General features: G+C 36.0%; 1 protein-coding gene across 1 annotated transcript in view; it reads right to left on the reverse strand.

Annotated features, from left to right (window-relative positions):
• Window positions 1-17,672, reverse strand: part of PIAS1 (protein inhibitor of activated STAT 1) — a 123,657-nt gene that overhangs the window by 86,381 nt on the left and 19,604 nt on the right. The window contains exon 2 of the mRNA XM_082737000.1: window positions 3,986-4,430. Within this exon, the coding sequence (XP_082593126.1) occupies window positions 3,986-4,430 (445 nt within the window). The remainder of the gene's footprint in view (window positions 1-3,985; window positions 4,431-17,672) is intronic.

Here is a 17,672-nt window from a genome sequence, read left to right on the forward strand (position 1 = left end):
TTGTGATCTCTCTCTCTGTCAAATAAATAAATAAAGTCTTTAAAAAAAAAAAAAGAGTTTAAGAATGGGTAACAATTACCTAATAAAATTGGGAATACCAAAACTATTGTGATTTTGGTTAGAAACATGAACCATACAGCAGAAAACCATTCAGTTACATAAGAACATCTTAAAATCCATTTAAATCTAATGGTTAAGGCCAAAGTGGGGGAGGGATGAAAAATTAAATTTACTTGTCACATTCTGGACGCAAGTGATAATGTAATGAACTAGCTGGCTATAGGTCACAACTAATTCTTAAGAGGATATAATGATTTTAAATATATATATATGTTTAGGTTATATATATGTTCAGGTTATAATGATTTTAAATATATATATATATGTTTAGAGACAAAGAGAACGCCAGAAGCCATTTAATTTTTCAGGAAATACCATTTTCCTACATTTAAAACAAATGATCTACCAGCAAAAGTAATCCTTTAGAAAACTGAATTTCATGATAAAGTAGTCACTTGATTATTTAATGAAGGAGAAGTAGTCTTTTAGTAACATTAAAGCATCTTATAGATTTTCTTTTATTTTGTTCTTTGCCAAACAGGGCTTTAAAAGATGTTCATCCCAAACTCTGCAAATTACTCAAAATCTTTCAATAAATCTTTCTCATATTTACTGAACATTCCCACCCCTATATATTTAATGAATCAATAAACATCCACAAATTACTTTCTGGTAAGACTGTTTTATGCATAACTAAAATGATGACTTTTAATTCTATGACAAAAATGAGAAATTAGAAATCTATTTATAAAGCACCAAGCAATTCTAAATTAACACCTATTCATTATGTGTACACAACAAACAATAGATTTATTCAATAAAAACTAGTATTCAGATCAAATTATACTTCAAATGTACAATTTTTATTATGTGTGGTAACTGTTCTATAAAGTCACCAAAACAATGAATTAGTGAATACTGAACCACTGCTCCTTGGGAATACACAGGGCTAGGTTCCTGCAAGCCCTGATCACATTTTTATCAACTAATCACTATGTAATCTTGTTTTAGATGTGTTTCTGTTCAAGGACACCTTACTTAATACAGAATTCACTTATTACTTAATAATAATTTTATTTATTTAATAATACAATTCATTAACACTGACCTCAGAGCCAATAGCACTAATTCATGCCTGAACAAAACTGAATACATACTTTACTTTTTTCTCCATTGGGTGCATCAGAGGCTTTTTGCATTCAGAGCACTAGACAGAGCTTCAGCACTATGGTTAGGGGCTATTTAAAACTGAAATCACCAACAAAAAGCACAAAAATGCAAAAAACAAGGCATTAAATAGAGAACAAAAGAGGACATGTCCTTGCAGTATGAGAGCTGAAAACAAGAAAGCAAGAGTCACCTTATGGGAAAGTTCAAGTCAGAAGACTCAGATTTTTCACCATTCCACGCATGTCCATAAATAATCATGAAACTTTTGTAATGATTTTAGAATTACAAATAAATTTGAGATAGCAGACATTCACAAACACAAAATATGCAAATAACAAGAACTGACAGTACAAAAAAAGCCTAATTAAATAAATCTGATGGGAAATATTTTAGTACTTCAACCCAATTTTATAAATACAAGGGTTTACTTAATGGTCATCAAAGATGGGGAAAAAACTTTATAGCATTATTTTTGAATTGTCACACAAAAACACCAGACTGAAGTAATTTATAAGTTTCCAGATAAAGAATAAAGATGGGAAAATGACTTAAAATTTACTGCCTAGCAATGCCTCAGTGGCTCAGACAGTTAAGCGTCTGCCTTCAGCTCGGGTCATGACCCCAGAGTCCTGGGATCAAGCCCCGCATCCGGCTCCCTGCTCAGGGAGGGTCTGGTTCTCCCTTTCCCTCTATGTTCTTTCTCTTTCTCAAGTAAATAAAATCTTAAAAATAAAAAAAAAAAAGCAATAAAATATAAAATGTAAATTATGATAGGAAAGTTAAGCTAAAAAGGCATGAAAAGACCATCAGTGTAGATGATTAGAAATTAACACTTAAATATATTCAAGGAAAGTACCTCAGTGAAATAAAAATTGACTTAAAATTCTCTAAATTCTAATTTGTTTAAACTATTATCAAGTATAACCATAATCTGTGTCCAGTTTGCATTTCTACTCTTTATAACAAAATTTAGATATATATTTAAACATCATCTATTCACACTGGTACCTGAGATTTATATTACAGAAAATGAAAACAGCAAGATACATTAATTAAAACCAGAAGAGAATTTGAGAACAGGGAATGAAATTTTTAAAAAGCCACCAACATCTTTTTTCCTTTTATATTTCAGATGATGTTCACTAGAGCACAGTTTTTGGCAGCAAAAAATAAGAAAAATTTGTCTTTTAATAGAGGAGTGATTTAAATCATGTAACAGTATATAGTTTGATATGAAATGAGCTAGAAAATATGTGTGTGTGCATATATAAGTATATACATCTCATATATTGTGTGCATGTGTGTATACACGGCCTTCAGTGAAAAAGGAGAAAGAAGACAGACAAGGAGAGATGTCTACATTAGGGGGAAAAAGGCAAGTCACAGAATAGGGTATAAAATAAGATTCCTTCTTGAAAAGCAAGAAATGTTAACTTGTTTATATATGCACACGCATTAAATTACTAATGAGAAAGGGACTTCAACACTTTCATTTTTTATAATGAGCATGTGTAAGTTTTATAAGCATAGGTTCTTGACAAGTGTTAAGTTACACCTTGTTATATACCTTGTTATAGCTATTTTAAAAATAATATAATGTGGTATAAAATTCATGTTGTTTAAAAATGATTCCTATAAACTTAATTTATTCAGGTAAATCCTGTTAAATTAAAAACAAACATTTCCACATTCAAAGAATTTCAGTATATTCTCAAAATTTAACACTAACCAATCCTCCAAGCTGAAATGTTTACTGATTTATAACAAGGGTTAGAAAACTTTTTCTGTAAAGGTCAGACAGTAAATATTTTAGGCTTTGCAGACAAACATGGTCTCTACTACATATTATTCTTTTTGTTCTTGTCTTCGGTTTTTTTTGCAACCCTTTGGGAATATAAACAGACAGAGAGACGTGCGTGCGCACAAGTTAGCTTATTAGATCATAAAAAACAGACCACAGGCTGAATCTGCCTTGCTGGCCACAGTTTGTCAACCACTAATTTATGATAATAAACCAGCACCTTGACATCTGATATTTAAAATACATCTTGACAAAGGTATCAGAAATCACAATAGTCAGTTTTATTCTACATTAAATAAAGCAAGGCAGTACTGAAGAAATTAAAATTACAGATCAGTTAATACACTTAATTTCTATTAATATCCCAAATATTAATCAAACGATGATAAAAACACAGTAAATAAAATTTCAATATTATAAACCATGATCATGTGTGCACCCAAAAGCACACATATCCACTTGAAAAGTCAGCTGAAACTGAAATACTACACATCAAAGCTCAAATCTTTTATAATAATTAAAACCATTAACTCATTTAAATAATCAAAACTATTCAGTCATTTGTTTTAGATGTCATCAACTCCTGAAAATTAAGTATTGAATTCAGAGGCTGGTAGTATTACTACATTTTACTTTTTTAATTTGTAAAGGTTACTGTAAAATACTAATCAACAATCTAAAATATTACACTTTAATAAAAGTTTATGTTCTTGGAAACTTTTTAGTATTTACTGGGTCAGCAACCATCACTGGAAACTTGACTCTACTTTTTTCTTTGCCTAAAAGACAGCTTATATTTGATTTTGTTTAAAACTGAAAGATACTTATTGTAATCTGAATGCTACTACCAAAGATTTGCACTACTATTCACCATGAATAATAAACTAGGTCAAACTGAATATCTCCCCACCCCCACACCCAAGTAACCAAATAACCATTATAGAATAATCTTACCTAGACTGGTGGGTTTTATCAGTTCATCCAGTAAATCATAAAATGGTAATTTTTGAAGTTTTATATCCGGATGAACTGGGTGAAGAGCTGATGTAAGATGTGGGAGTTCCAGTTCATGTTTAGGTCCCAGAAGAGAAACAGGGAGTAACGGTGATGATGCAGGGTGACCATCATAAGTGAGTTGTGGAATGGTAGATGGAGACAAAGTTGCTGGCATAGGACTTGAATGAACATTGGGGATGGACAAGTCCGCAGGCGTCATGATTTTCTGAGGGAACCTCCGCCTATAGAGTTCTTTAATTTTCATTTGTACAGCAGGACTGCAGCCAGCCTTTAGCAAATGCAGGGCTTTTGTGAGAAGTTCGTGTTTGCGTCCGTGCTTGTTTCTCCCAGCGTAGCCCAACAGTACTTGGAGTTCAGAAACTCTAAGGCTCATAACCATTTGCTTAGAGACAAAACAAAATGTAAAGTGTTAGTATTCCAAGAGTATAATTCACAATATTAAACAATACTTAATTTTAACCCTTTCCCCTCATTTTCTGCTTTAAAGGCCAGCTCAGTTACAATCAATTCTAGTTATTTCCAGCTTAAAATAAGTAATGGAAAAAATTTTAAAATTAATATTCATAAATTCAGTGACTTCTACCCATGGTTATGAAAAATGTAAGATGAAGTATACACCAGTCAGAACCATGTCTCACCTCACTGCCCTATTTCAATGCAACTGTCAGGTATTCATTCATCAAGAGCCTCCTGAGTCATCAAGAGAGTGCTGACTGCTATGCAGATGGCAAAACGTAACGATGAGGCTTCAAGAACATTTGTTTTCTTGGGGTAAAAGTATATAAGTATATATGAAACACATAAATGCCTACCTCAAACGTCAGATGCAAGCAGGGTATAAATAACATACTACCAGGTATTACATTCTATGCTGACCCTGGAATTTGTAGGACTTAAAAACTATATATCCTTTTTGACCCCGTATTTACCAAATATACTTGGTATTTTCATACGGTTGTCACTAAATCTTATTATCTCCACAAGCTATTATCCTCTTCCTTCTTTATACATGAAGAAACTATGTAGTTAAGAAAGGTCAAATAACTTACCTAAGGCCACATAGCTACAAAGTCGCAGTCAGGATTCAAATCCAGATATGTAGGATTCTAAAGTCCACGCTCTTTTCACTAAAGCTTTAGGAAAAGGACAGAGCTGGAAACATAATATTGACTCACTCCACTAGCAAGGCCAGGCTAAAAAGTATAGGAATTCAATCCACATGCCATAATGTGGAAGGTTGTAATTTAAAAAATCTGTTTAGGGGCGCCTGGGTGGCTCAGTGGGTTAAAGCCTCTGCCTTCGGCTCAGGTCATGATCCCAGGGTCCTGGGATGGAGCCCCGCATCGGGCTCTCTGCTGAGCGGGGAGCCTGCTTCCTCCTCCCTCTCTCTCTGCCTGCCTCTCTGCCTACTTGTGATCTCTGTCAAGTAAAATAAATAAAATCTTTAAAAAAAAAAAAATCTGTTTAACTCTTTGTTCCCAAACTTGTTTGGTCACTTTCTCCTTTTTCTCCCATTACTAAGAGACTACCAACAAGAAATGCCCAACTATACCAACCCTCTCATCTTAAAGTGGAAGAAAATGGAATCCAGAGAGAAGAAATGGTTTACCCAAGATCATACAGTATTAACAGCAGAATCCTGACTTGACCACCACCGACAGGGAGATGCTAGGGTAGAAGACACATGTAAGCTTACCACTAGCTCTCTATTTCCCCCACTGTTTTATCCCCTCATCTCAGGCCTAACAGCAATACACAAAAGATAAACTGCCTTTCCTAACTCACTGCCACTACCTGAGAGGCCACCCCACCCCAGCCAATCCTCTGGAAGCTATTTTAAGAGTGCAAACAAAGTAAATTTAAAAATCAAATAGTGAGAAAACAGTGTATAAAGACTTTATATCAAATATAGCTGGCTATCAAACATATATGTGCCTTTACCCTACTTCTCTGGCCTGAAAAATACTGTTTCCTCAATTTCTAGCTTTTCTCAGCCTTAGTCCAATTAGGCCTGGCAATATTAATGACTCTCACTACTTTTACTGGTCACTTTGCATACCTTTATTTAGCACTTGTCTTGCCTTTTTTATAAATTTCTATTTGGACAAGTGAGTCCATGACCAGTTTGAGGTCTTCCAGGGCACATGCCAATGTCACCATTATCATCTAACACTAGGGCCTGACAACAGTAGAAACACATCAAATGACTGGACAATGAATAAAGAAATGAATGAAAGAATAAAATAAACAAGTCACACCAGAAGAAAGGGTGGGGGGGAATCTACAATGGTAAGTTATACATATAACTACAATACAAATGCAAATGAACTCCCAAACTCTTATGTTCACTAAAAGGCAAAGAAACACTATAGGCCTTACAAATAAAGCCTCCCCCAAATCCTATAAATGCTTCTCTTTTTTAGATATGACCAGAGATTAATTACTAACTATAATATCAGCAAGCTATCAATTTCTCCCTACTATCCAAAATGTCCTAAGAATACAAGAGTTTTAAAGATTTTTTTATTACTTATTTTAAAAGGAACTGGGACTTCAACTATAAGTAAGCTTCTGCATTTGGAGAAATAACAGAAATTATGATTCAAAGATTATCAGTTAAAAGTAAGTTGAGGTTGGCACTGGTCAAATGTACTTCATTTTAAAGAGAACACAGTATAAATTTTAGAAAGAGAACAATGTCTTCCCACTTCAACTGCATTCTCCTAGGTCAAACACAAATAAACTTGAATTCAGTGATTATCAAAGGCTTTTCCCCAATGAGTTTTTGTCCTGACTCTACAGGTATAAGGATGCAGCACAGATGTATTATTTTATGTTATATGGAAGTACACACTGGCAATTCCCATAAAATAAAACCTCTTGTGTGACAGTCAAAACAATAAAGTTGATGACATAAGCATAAGTTTTGTTTTTGTTTTTTCAGGATGTATAATTATCATTGACAATTATGCAGCAAGTATTGTCCTCATTCTACAGACAGGAAAACTGAGGCCTACGCAGGTTAAGAAATTTGTTGAATATTATACAACTGCTCCAAATATTATGCTGTTACACTTCCAATTAGGAAAGAGAAAAACCTTTTAAAAGACTAATTGATTAAACATTCAATCTCCATTTCAAGCACCAAAATTTTGGCTTTAAAAAAACTGGTGGTTCAGGGATGCCTGGGTGGCTCAGTTGGTTAAGTGGCTGCCTTCAGCTCAGGTCATGATCCCAGCGTCCTGGGATTGAGTCCCATATCGGGCTCCTTGGTCAGCAGGGAGCCTGCTTCTCCCTCTGCCTCTGCCTGCCTCTCTGCCTGTTTGTGATATCTCTCTCTCTCTCTCTGACAAATAAATAAAATCTTTAAAAAAAAAAATGGGTGATTCAGATAAGAATGTATCTGGATTCAAATTAACCACTGCACCTTAAAATCAGGTTTAGTGAAAGATGGAGTACTATCCACGGCTGTAACTGGAGCAGCTGCTGCATACTCTCAAGGACTGTAATAAGCATGCAGTATTTTTAAAAAATAAATAAAAGGGGCCAGGAAACACAAACATCTGAAGCATCACTCAACCGAAAAGTTTCAGAGAAGCATGGAGCAGTCAATTCACAATGCAAAGTGTTGACAACACAGAGGAAAACTAAACACTTATATATGAGATGTTGAAGAGCAATATATTTTAATCCATCATGTGTTTAAAAATCTCCATTTGTTAGCACCACAACAAAATGAATATTTATAACTAAGGATAACATCAACCACTGCTACTACTAGAAATCATTATCTCCTCAAATAGCATTCTGGCGACTATATCTCCAAATGATAGAGTTGTCAGAACCCCAGGAAATTCAGAATGCCTGAGAGATATATATACACTGTACGGAAAGCATTCTGTGAAGGGCATCTTTTTAAAATTAATTTTTTTAATCAAGCAGACTTGCACACAGTTTAAAAAGTCAACTAGTGTGACCAGAAAACACAGATCCCCTCCCCACCCTCACTTTTCACATTCCTAAGGCAAACTCTTTAAAGTCTTTTTGGCTATTTTTTTATGGCATTTTTCACTATATTCTATACAGCAGGTCTATGTGTTACTAAAATTTTTCCTTCTAGGAAAAAAATGACTTATTGGGCTCTGTGTTATCTCTACCCCCATATCCCCTCACAATTTTTGTTTGAATCAGTTGTCGTTTACATTATTATTACAGCTGTAAATAATGTCATGATTACTCTTCCATTCTGTAGAACTTTGGCTTTCCTTAGTTAATCACTGCACCATTTGTGCATTTGCTTTGTTTTCTAGGTAACTACTAATTCATCTGATAAAACTGATAAACTGGAACTGATAAAAGTGTAACTTTTAACATATTCAAATATATCAGGTAAAACTGTTTTCATTTCTTTCTTAAATACATGCCTTCTGGAGCCCTCTATCAGTTTCCAATTTGGACTGCTTGCTCTCTAGACCTGGTAAACAACTATGGTCATAGAATTTCCCTTCAACATATCTTTGTAATTTCCCCATCCCTCTTCCATACTGCATCCCATTTCACTGATCTCACTTTTTCCTTAGTTTTCTCTTTTTAGTATTTTCTCCATTAGCTTCCTAAGAAGGGACTGGAAGCTACATTTTTAATTCTTTACGTTGTCCAAAAATATATCCATTTACCCATACTTAATAACTGAGTTTGGCTCAGTATTTGAATTCTAGACAGGAAAGCATGTTTTGTCAGAATTTTAACAGCCTTTCCTCACTGTCTTCTGGCTTCCAGTGTTGCTGTTAAGAAGCCTGGCATCATCCTGATCCCCAATCCTTCACAGTCGCCTGTATATCCCCCTAAGGGAGCGTATATAGAAGTTTCTTGGGGCACCTGCATGGTTCAGTCAGTGAATTGTCTGCCTTAGGCTGAGGTCATGATCTCAGGGTCCTGGGATCCAGCTCTGCAGCAGGCTCTGTGCTCTGCAGGGAGTCTGCTTTTCCTCCCTCTGCTCATGCTCCCGCACTCGCTCGCTCGCGTTTCTCTCTCTTATAAATAAATAAAAGCTTTAAAAAAAAAAAAAAAAGCTTCTTCCTACGTGCTTTGCAATTTTACAGTGTTGCATCTTAGGGCTGGGTTGGTTTTCTGTGGGGTTTTGTTTTTGCTTTAATTGTATGAACCTGGTAATTGCTGTCTTTTAAATTTAGAGATGCACATTTCTTGTGTGCCTATTATTTAGGTACTGGTCTTAGACCAACCGTCCAATTTTCCTTTACTCTATCTTTTCTCTTCTCTTGCATTTTACATCTTCTGCATTTCGCTGTTTCCTGAGAGATTTCCTCAACTTGATCTTCTAACATTTCTACTAAAATTTTCATTCCCATAAGCTCTGTTCTGTTTGTTACATACCTTTTTTTTCTTTTCTTTTCCCCCTACATCTTGCTTTTAGTTTTCATGAATGGAGTATCTTACTTCCTCTCTGATGATATATATAAATTGGGTATTTGGTGGTGTTATTGTCTTCCGCTGTCTGCAGCGTCTCTGCAACCTCTGGATTCTTTTTCACTACCTGCTTCGGTCTCTGCATTTCCCACTTGTTTTCCTCAAATGACAAGGGATTTCTGGCTGTACATTTACATTTAAAAGATATTAAAAAATACTTTAAAAACATAATCAAATGATCTGTGTGAGTGAGCAGATTGGGGTACTTCATTCTAGGATGATCAGGCAGGAATTTGGCTATTTTGAGGATTCCTTTTTTCCTTTTTACTAATTACTTTTGAAAGAGGAATCCTCCAATGTTCTGCTTTGGCAGTATGACCAGCTTCTAGTGTTCTCAGGATAATGGGGAGAGAGAAGAGGGTAGTCTTCACCATTCAGAAATTAGACATTTCAATTTAATCCCCCTTTCAGATATGTAAAATTTTACACACACACACACACACACACACCCGCACGTGTGTGCGTGCGGGGGTGTGTGTGTGTGAAAACAACTATGCCAACCACAGGGGCAGGAACCACATTTTGAGAAAGATAAATACAGACAATATTCAAGCAGTATCAACAAGTACTAAAGACAGAGTGCTTTTTGCAATTAAACAAAATGTGCCAGTATTACTGTTCTTTATTTATGACCTTACATTAAAGGTCATACCTAAATTGTGAATTAAGAATTAGGTCCTTCCTGCTGAGCAACATAATTACTTTCATTCACACATCCCACTGCAGTACTTTAGAGGATTAGTCATAATAAAGCAGACTCTATATTATGACTATCTGGTATCAATTTATAACCAACAGTAAACCAAAATGAATTCTGAACATAGAAAAACTGGGCATTTAACAATGTCATAATATTTCATTTATACTTTTACTTTCTATCCACAACAGCAATCATCAAAAATTCTATAACTGCATACATTAAAGCCTGTACAACAAAAATATTTTATTATTTTTAAAGTCAGATGCTTCATCAATGAAAATGACTTCTGCATCATTTCTAATATCTCCATTTGAAATAGTTAATAAGCATCTGTTAGATTAGTAATTTGTCACTACTCAGTTCAACCAGAAAACCTAGTTAGACAGTTTCTACAAAAGGAGTAAGTCAGGTTGGTTATCTCTATAATCTCATTCAACCCAATTTCTCATTTTTTAATTTATTTCACAATATAAGATAACTGAAAAGTGACCTCTAGAGCCTACTCCCCTAGTCGATCTTCTCTGTCTTCTCCTGGTCTCTATTTCATCATACCAGCTGCATTTAGTCACACATAATGACAAAATACGGAGATCCCACTCTCCTTTATGCAGAGTATAAACCTAGGACTGTTACATTAGTGCACCATGGCTTCAATTTGTGACAGATAATTTAAACACCATAACCATTTACGTACTACTACATTTCATGAAACATCTGGATGTGTCCTTCAAAAGGCTCCTTCCAGATGATAACTTGGATATTAAAAATAACAAACCTAACTCAGAACATTTTAAAATTTGGGCAAAATACTTTTTCTAATAAAAAAGTTTAGAGTGTAAAATTCTAACACACTGCCAAACTTCTTATGCAGAGGTAGGAAAATATTACTTTTATTTAAGTAAAAGGCTGTTCTGCACACAGATGTTCAATAAATGCTTTCTGGATCAGTGCACAGCCCCTAAATGAGTATGAAGAGAAAGGGAATACAGGAACATTGAACACATACAGAGAAGCTAGTCTTCAGAGATGGACATATATGATCATCATATTAATTTGATTCTCAAAAGTCATTGAACACCTACTATGTGCTAGGTACATATAAAACATAATATGGTACCAGTACACAAAGAATTTGGATTCCAGTACCAACTTGACCACTAAATTACTGAAACACAATCTTTCACAGGGTCTGTTTCCTCACATCAAAAAATGAGGCATTAACTAGAGGTTCCCAAAGGCTCCTTAAAATTTCAAAGCTCTACAATGCTATAACTCTATTAAATGAAATCTTTCTTCTCATTCTTCTACCCTTCCATAGTTAAGGAAATACAAACAATCTGTAAAGTCAGTGAATCTAGGTTACTAAGATTTTCAATCAAAATTTTAAGTGTCGAAAAAAAAAAAAATTTTAAGTGTCGGGGCGCATGGGTGGCTCAGTGGGTTAAAACCTCTGCCTTCGGCTCAGGTCATGATCTTAGGGTCCTAGGATTGAGCCCCGCATCAGGCTCTCTGCTCAGCGGGGAGCCTGCTTCCCTTCCTCTCTCTCTCTGTCTGCCTCTCTGCCTACTTGTGATCTCTGTCAAATAAATAAAATCTTAAAAAAAAAAAAGTTTAAGTGTCATTTACCTGAGCTGACAGAATAAATATAATGATAAATCCAATATAAGTTACATGTTTACAACATGCCAACCATATACCAATTATAGTAAACATGATTACACAAAAAGACACATGATTACCCAAAAGACACACCATTGTTATTCCCACTGCATGGATAAGAAAACCGATGCAAAACCTGAAGTCAAACACTAAGTGATGGAGACAGAGCTCGAATGTGACCTGACTCCAGAGCCTAAGCTCATAAACACTAACCAAGAGAAGTGTCTTATCACAACTCTCAGCCAGAGCAGAATATGTGTTACTCTAGGACAGGGGGGCACTAAATGTCATGAGGAATTTAGACTACACAGAGTAAACAAGCATATTTTGAGGCAGTGAAAATGTGATAAAAATAGTGTTTAAGGCTATCCAAGTAGCTACCTGTAGGACAAATGAAACAAAAGATATTAAGAAATTTAAGATTTCTAGCAAAAACATATGGCAACAAGAATTATTTATCTACATATAGGGGAAGCAGAAAATGTAACGGTCAACGTAAAAGAGACAGAACCAAGAAATACTGCAAAGAAAACTGCTGATCACATGCAATACTCTAGCTACAGATGCCTCTTTTTACAATTAGTACCGTACGTGATCATGAGAACAACTACCATTCACTTTTAAAATAAAACTTAGCATTTAAATATAATAAGCAGGGCTTGATGAAATTTTAATTCTATTGAATTATGAAAGATTGAGGATTCTCTTCCAAACTCTCCCAACCAAAAACAAGCAAAACACTGCATGTGCAACTGGGAGATACCGTCTCATCTAATTTAAGTTTCAGACAAGACAAGAAGCTATGAAAGAAACAGTATACTCTATCTGAGAGAAAGTTAAGACACTTAAAAGAAAGAAAAGACAAGTATGAACAAAACAAAAAGTGAAGGGGAAAAACACATTCTATAACTAAACAGAAAGTCTTTAAATCATAGCCGTCTGAGTCCCAGAAAAGAGATTAGGTGAAGCCCTAGAGGGAAATTATCAAGGGAACTATTTCCGAGTAACAGGTGTAACCCACACAAGGTTACAGAGCTAGGAAGTAATGCAGTCCAATTCAAAAGTCAGATGCCAAAGTCCACACAACTCTCCAAAGTACTGACAATGATAGATACTATTAAATATAACTGGAAAATGATGGTTTTTGGAAATAGGAGATTCACAACATCAAATAAAACTTTGGAAATCTTCTTGTCCAACACTACATCTAATATATGAAGTTTTACTGTAACCTCCTTAATTGATAGTCTCCCAGCCTCTACTGAAACTCTTCTAAGACTTCACAACCTAATCTTAAAGTGACCTACCTTACTGAAAAGCTCTATGAATCCAAACCCAAAGGTTCTAAAATTTTGTCTATTCTTTAAATGTGTTAAGACGTCTCTTTTCCTTCAACAGGCTTGTTTTCTAGACCCCTTCCCATCCTTATCACTGTTCTCTGGAGCATTTAACAGTCCACTGTACTCAGAGTGAGTGAAATAATCCAGATAGTGGCCTAATCTTGAATACTGCAGTATTACCACCTCTCTTATTATGAACACAGTCCAAATAAGGCATTCGCGATTTAGGGCTAATTGGTTTGTTTTACCTGTGCAAGGGGAAGGATGTGGTATGTGTTATGTTTTTGTTTCAGCAATGAGGGGGAGGTACATCACGTCATATAGTTGCCCATACTAAGCTTAAAGTGAACTAAAACCTTTAACTGATTTTTTTATGTGAACTGCTTTTAGGTTAAAATTCTTCATGCTTTATTACAAATTTTTTTTTAAGATTTTATTTATTTATTTGGCAGACACAGAGAGAGCTCAAGCAGTGGGAGCAGCAGGCTAAGGGAGAGAGAAGCAGGCTCCCCACCAAGCAGGGAGCCCAATGTGGGGCTTGATCCCAGGACCCTGGGATCAGGACCTGAGGTGAAGGCAGATGCTTAACTGACTGAGCCACCCAGGTGCCCCTTACAAAATTTTTTTTTTTAAATTTAAAAGTAGAACTTTATATTAGGTTCTGTTAAACTTCACTTTTTTTTTCCAGTTCATCACTCCAGCCTTTCAAAACCCCTCTGGAGAAGTACACTCTCCACTCTCTACTGCAGCACATATATGGTATTATAAATTGCTTATTTTCTGATCTATGTCCTCCCCAAGACTTTGAGCTTTTCAAGGACAATGACTTATCTCCATATCACCTATGCTAGCATAGGTGTCATAAGTGTCAGGTATAGTACCTGACACTTGGTAACTGCCCAGGAGATGATGACAAACTAACTCCCTTTGATTCCGTAATCTAATGTATTCTTCCCAGGCCACCTACAAAATCCGAAATATTCATACAGGTCATCCTTAAAACTTGGGATATAACAGAGTCAAGACTACGGGAACTTGTGGCACATCGTAAGAGATGCCTCTTCAGATAACAATAAAGTTTAAGATTACACATAGCACTGCTCAACTACTTAGGATGCAAATGACTATTTTCCCCCAATATTCCCTAATCTTAATATACCCTATCTGGGATGCCCAAGAAAAATAATTAAAGCTATCAACTATCGTATTTCAATCCCAATTTACAGACTTGCTTTTCAGAGAAAAATAAACTTAGTTAAGATGTACACACATTTTCTAAAAGCCTTTTGGGGGGGGCATGTTCTGAGGGTTAAGCATCTTTCTTTGGCTCAGGTCATGATCCCAGGTCCTGGGATCTAGCCAACAAAGGCCTTCCTGCTCAGTGGGGAGTCTACTTTTTCCCTCTCCCTCTGCGCCTGCCCCCCCCTTCTTGCTCTCTCAAATTAAAAAAAAAAAAAAAAAAAAAAAATCATTGGGGGGAAAAAAGAAAGCCTTGAGAATGGGATGCCTGGCTGGCTCAGTCAAAACAAATGGCTCTTGATCTTGGGGTCATAAGTTCAAGCCATGGTGGGTGTAGAGATTACTTAAACAAATAGTTTTAGAAAAAGTAAAAAATAAAATAAAAGCCCTGGAAATGATTTCTCAAAAACTACAGAGAAATCTTAAAAAGAAAAAATAGGCTGCAGGAAAAAATGTTGTTCAGGTCTTACAGTGACAATTTGCCTAAGGTTTGAGTGGAGAAGGGGGACAGAGAGAGAAGCTTACTTAAGCAGGTTCCATGCCCAGTGCCTGGCATGGGGCTCAACCTCATGACCCTGAGATCATGAATAGAGGTGAAATCAAGAGTCAGACACTTAACCAACTGAGGCACCCCAAAATTTACTTATTTTGACAAAAAGAGTTGCCTAGACATCACCAATCCAAATCCCAAAATAAAACATAACTATGATGCAATCTGACTGGGCTTCATGTTAAAGAGCTTTAATTTAAACAAAAGAATACTCTAAATCAGCATTTTCCAAACTAGGTTCATATTGTTAATGGGTATTCAGAGAAATAGAGTTCTATGGCAAAACAAGTTCAAGAAATTCAAGATTCTCTAATTCCCCACCATGCTCTCCTTTCTCAAGTCATATTTGAACACATTGAAAGTTCCAAGAAGTCCAACAGAAATGTTAATGCTGCATTTAACGTTTTGCAAATTTACTTAGCCACAAAACCTTCCTTACTACTGTTGTTTAATCTATAAACATCTCATTTCTTAGCACTTCACAAAAGAAATCCAGAACAAATTACAGGATATTCAAGTTGTCTAGGAGTTCCATTTTATGCTTGTTGTTCCAGCAGAATTATTAAAAGCTTCCCCTTTCCACTCTTAAAAGTGCCCCAGTATGGATGATAAATTATCTAGCCATAGAGTTAATACTCCAAAACTAAATATGAGTTATAAAACATGTGCTACCTTTACCAAATGTTAAATTAACATGGTCATGTTACTGCATGCAGTTAAAATGTTACATAGATGATGATTAATCTCAAACCATTTTCCCAAACTTCATGAAGAATTCTCCGCTAGCAATCTTACATGTATTTCCAAAATATTCTGGACTAATAAATTCTTGCTAACTGAACTCACAAACCAAACAGATTTAGGCAGTGTAATTGCAAGATTTTAAAGAGTCCATTATATAAAATTGTAAGGAAAGATGCTATCTTAAAAACATTAAAGCAGTCCGTAAAAGAAGTTTAAAGTTTTAAAAGATATATATTTTTTAAAGATTTTATTTATTTATTTGACAGAGGGAGAGAGATCACAAGTAGACAGAGAGGCAGACAGAGAGAGAGGAGGAAGCAGGCTCCCCACTGAGCAGAGAGCCCGATATGGGGCTCGATCCCAGAACCCTGGGATCATGACCTGAGCTGAAGGCAGAGGCTTAACCCACTGAGCCATCCAGGTGCCCCTTAAAAGATATTTTTAAAAATTTTTCCAGGTCTTAACTATAAGAATTCCTCTCTATTCCGACCCTGTTTTCACTCAGACCAGTCTTTCTGGATGACCTCCATCTCATGACTTCAAAATGCCATCTCTAAGTTGTTAACTCCCAAATCCACTTCTTCAATGTCCCACACGTACTCAACATGCCCAAACCTAAAACATCAAATTTCTCAAACCTTCCATCCACCTTACCAGTTGTCCAAGCCAGAAACTTCCCCACCACCTTCTCCTTCACCTATGTGTTTTTACCAAGTCATACCAATCCTACCACCTTAAAATATCTAAGTCACTATTACCACTTTTCTTTTTGTTGCTTTTGCCTTTGGATTCTTTTATTGCTCAAAAAAGCTTTGTATTTTTTGTTTTTTAATCTGGCTTTCTGACTCTGCGCATTTTCAACACTTTCACAACAATCTTCTGCTCCCCCATAAGGAAAGCGTGCTTGATTGTGTTGAGAACACACTGTACACACAGACACACCAAAGACCCTGCTGACAGGTTTTTTTTTTTTTTTTAAGATTTTATTTATTTGATGGGGGGAGAGGGCGCAGATCACAAGTAGGCAGAGGGAAAGGGAGAAACAAGCCCCCTGATCAGCAGAGAGCCCAATGCAGGGCTTGCATGACCTGAGCCAAAGGCAGACGCTTAACCAACTGAGCCACCCAGGCACCTTTGTTTTTCTGTTTTAGACAACCTTAAAAGGACTTTAGGTCTCACAGCATGAACTTCTATAAGTCAACCTGGGCATACACTAATGCAAATTTCAATGCTAGAAGGGTAAACAATTCTATGACCAGGGATTCAGGACGGCCTAGTTTTGTTAGAGGCTATATTGTAGGACAGCCTGCAGTGGAATGTCAAACGCTGGACCACCTTTGGATGCCGTCCCCCCAAAGAACCCTGTTTACCACTTTAACTCAAGACTAATGCTATCTCTGTTCTACCAATCTCTGATATTATCCCCTCCAAGCAATTCTCCACACTAGTGATCTTTCTAAAATGTAAGTCTGATCATGTCATTCTCATGCTTAAACGCTGCAATGATCATCCACTGCACTCAACTGAGGCCAAACATCCTAGCATGGCCTAAAATATACTTCGCGATCCAGTCTCAGCCACTGCCACTAACCCCCTTAACCAGCTCCCCATCATCTGGGACTTGTATATACACGCTCTTTTTTCAGCAAGTCATTCTTCTCCCTCTCTCATCCTAATCTTTTTCTAGCAAACTTTAACTCATTCAGGTGTCATATTAGATGTCATCACCTTTGGGATACTTTCTTCAGTCGACCCTCAACATTAGTAAATTTACCCTCCTACATGCTCCACAAATTAACCCAATACAGAGAACCTTATGCTGTATGTAGAGAAGTCCTGTTTACTGGTCTATTCTCTATCAAACTGTGTTTTTCTTGTTGTCAATAAATAAAAGTGAGTAATGAT

This window comes from Mustela nivalis (genome assembly GCF_964662115.1).
Source record: "Mustela nivalis genome assembly, chromosome: 6".
NCBI classification, from domain to species: Eukaryota; Metazoa; Chordata; class Mammalia; order Carnivora; family Mustelidae; genus Mustela; species Mustela nivalis.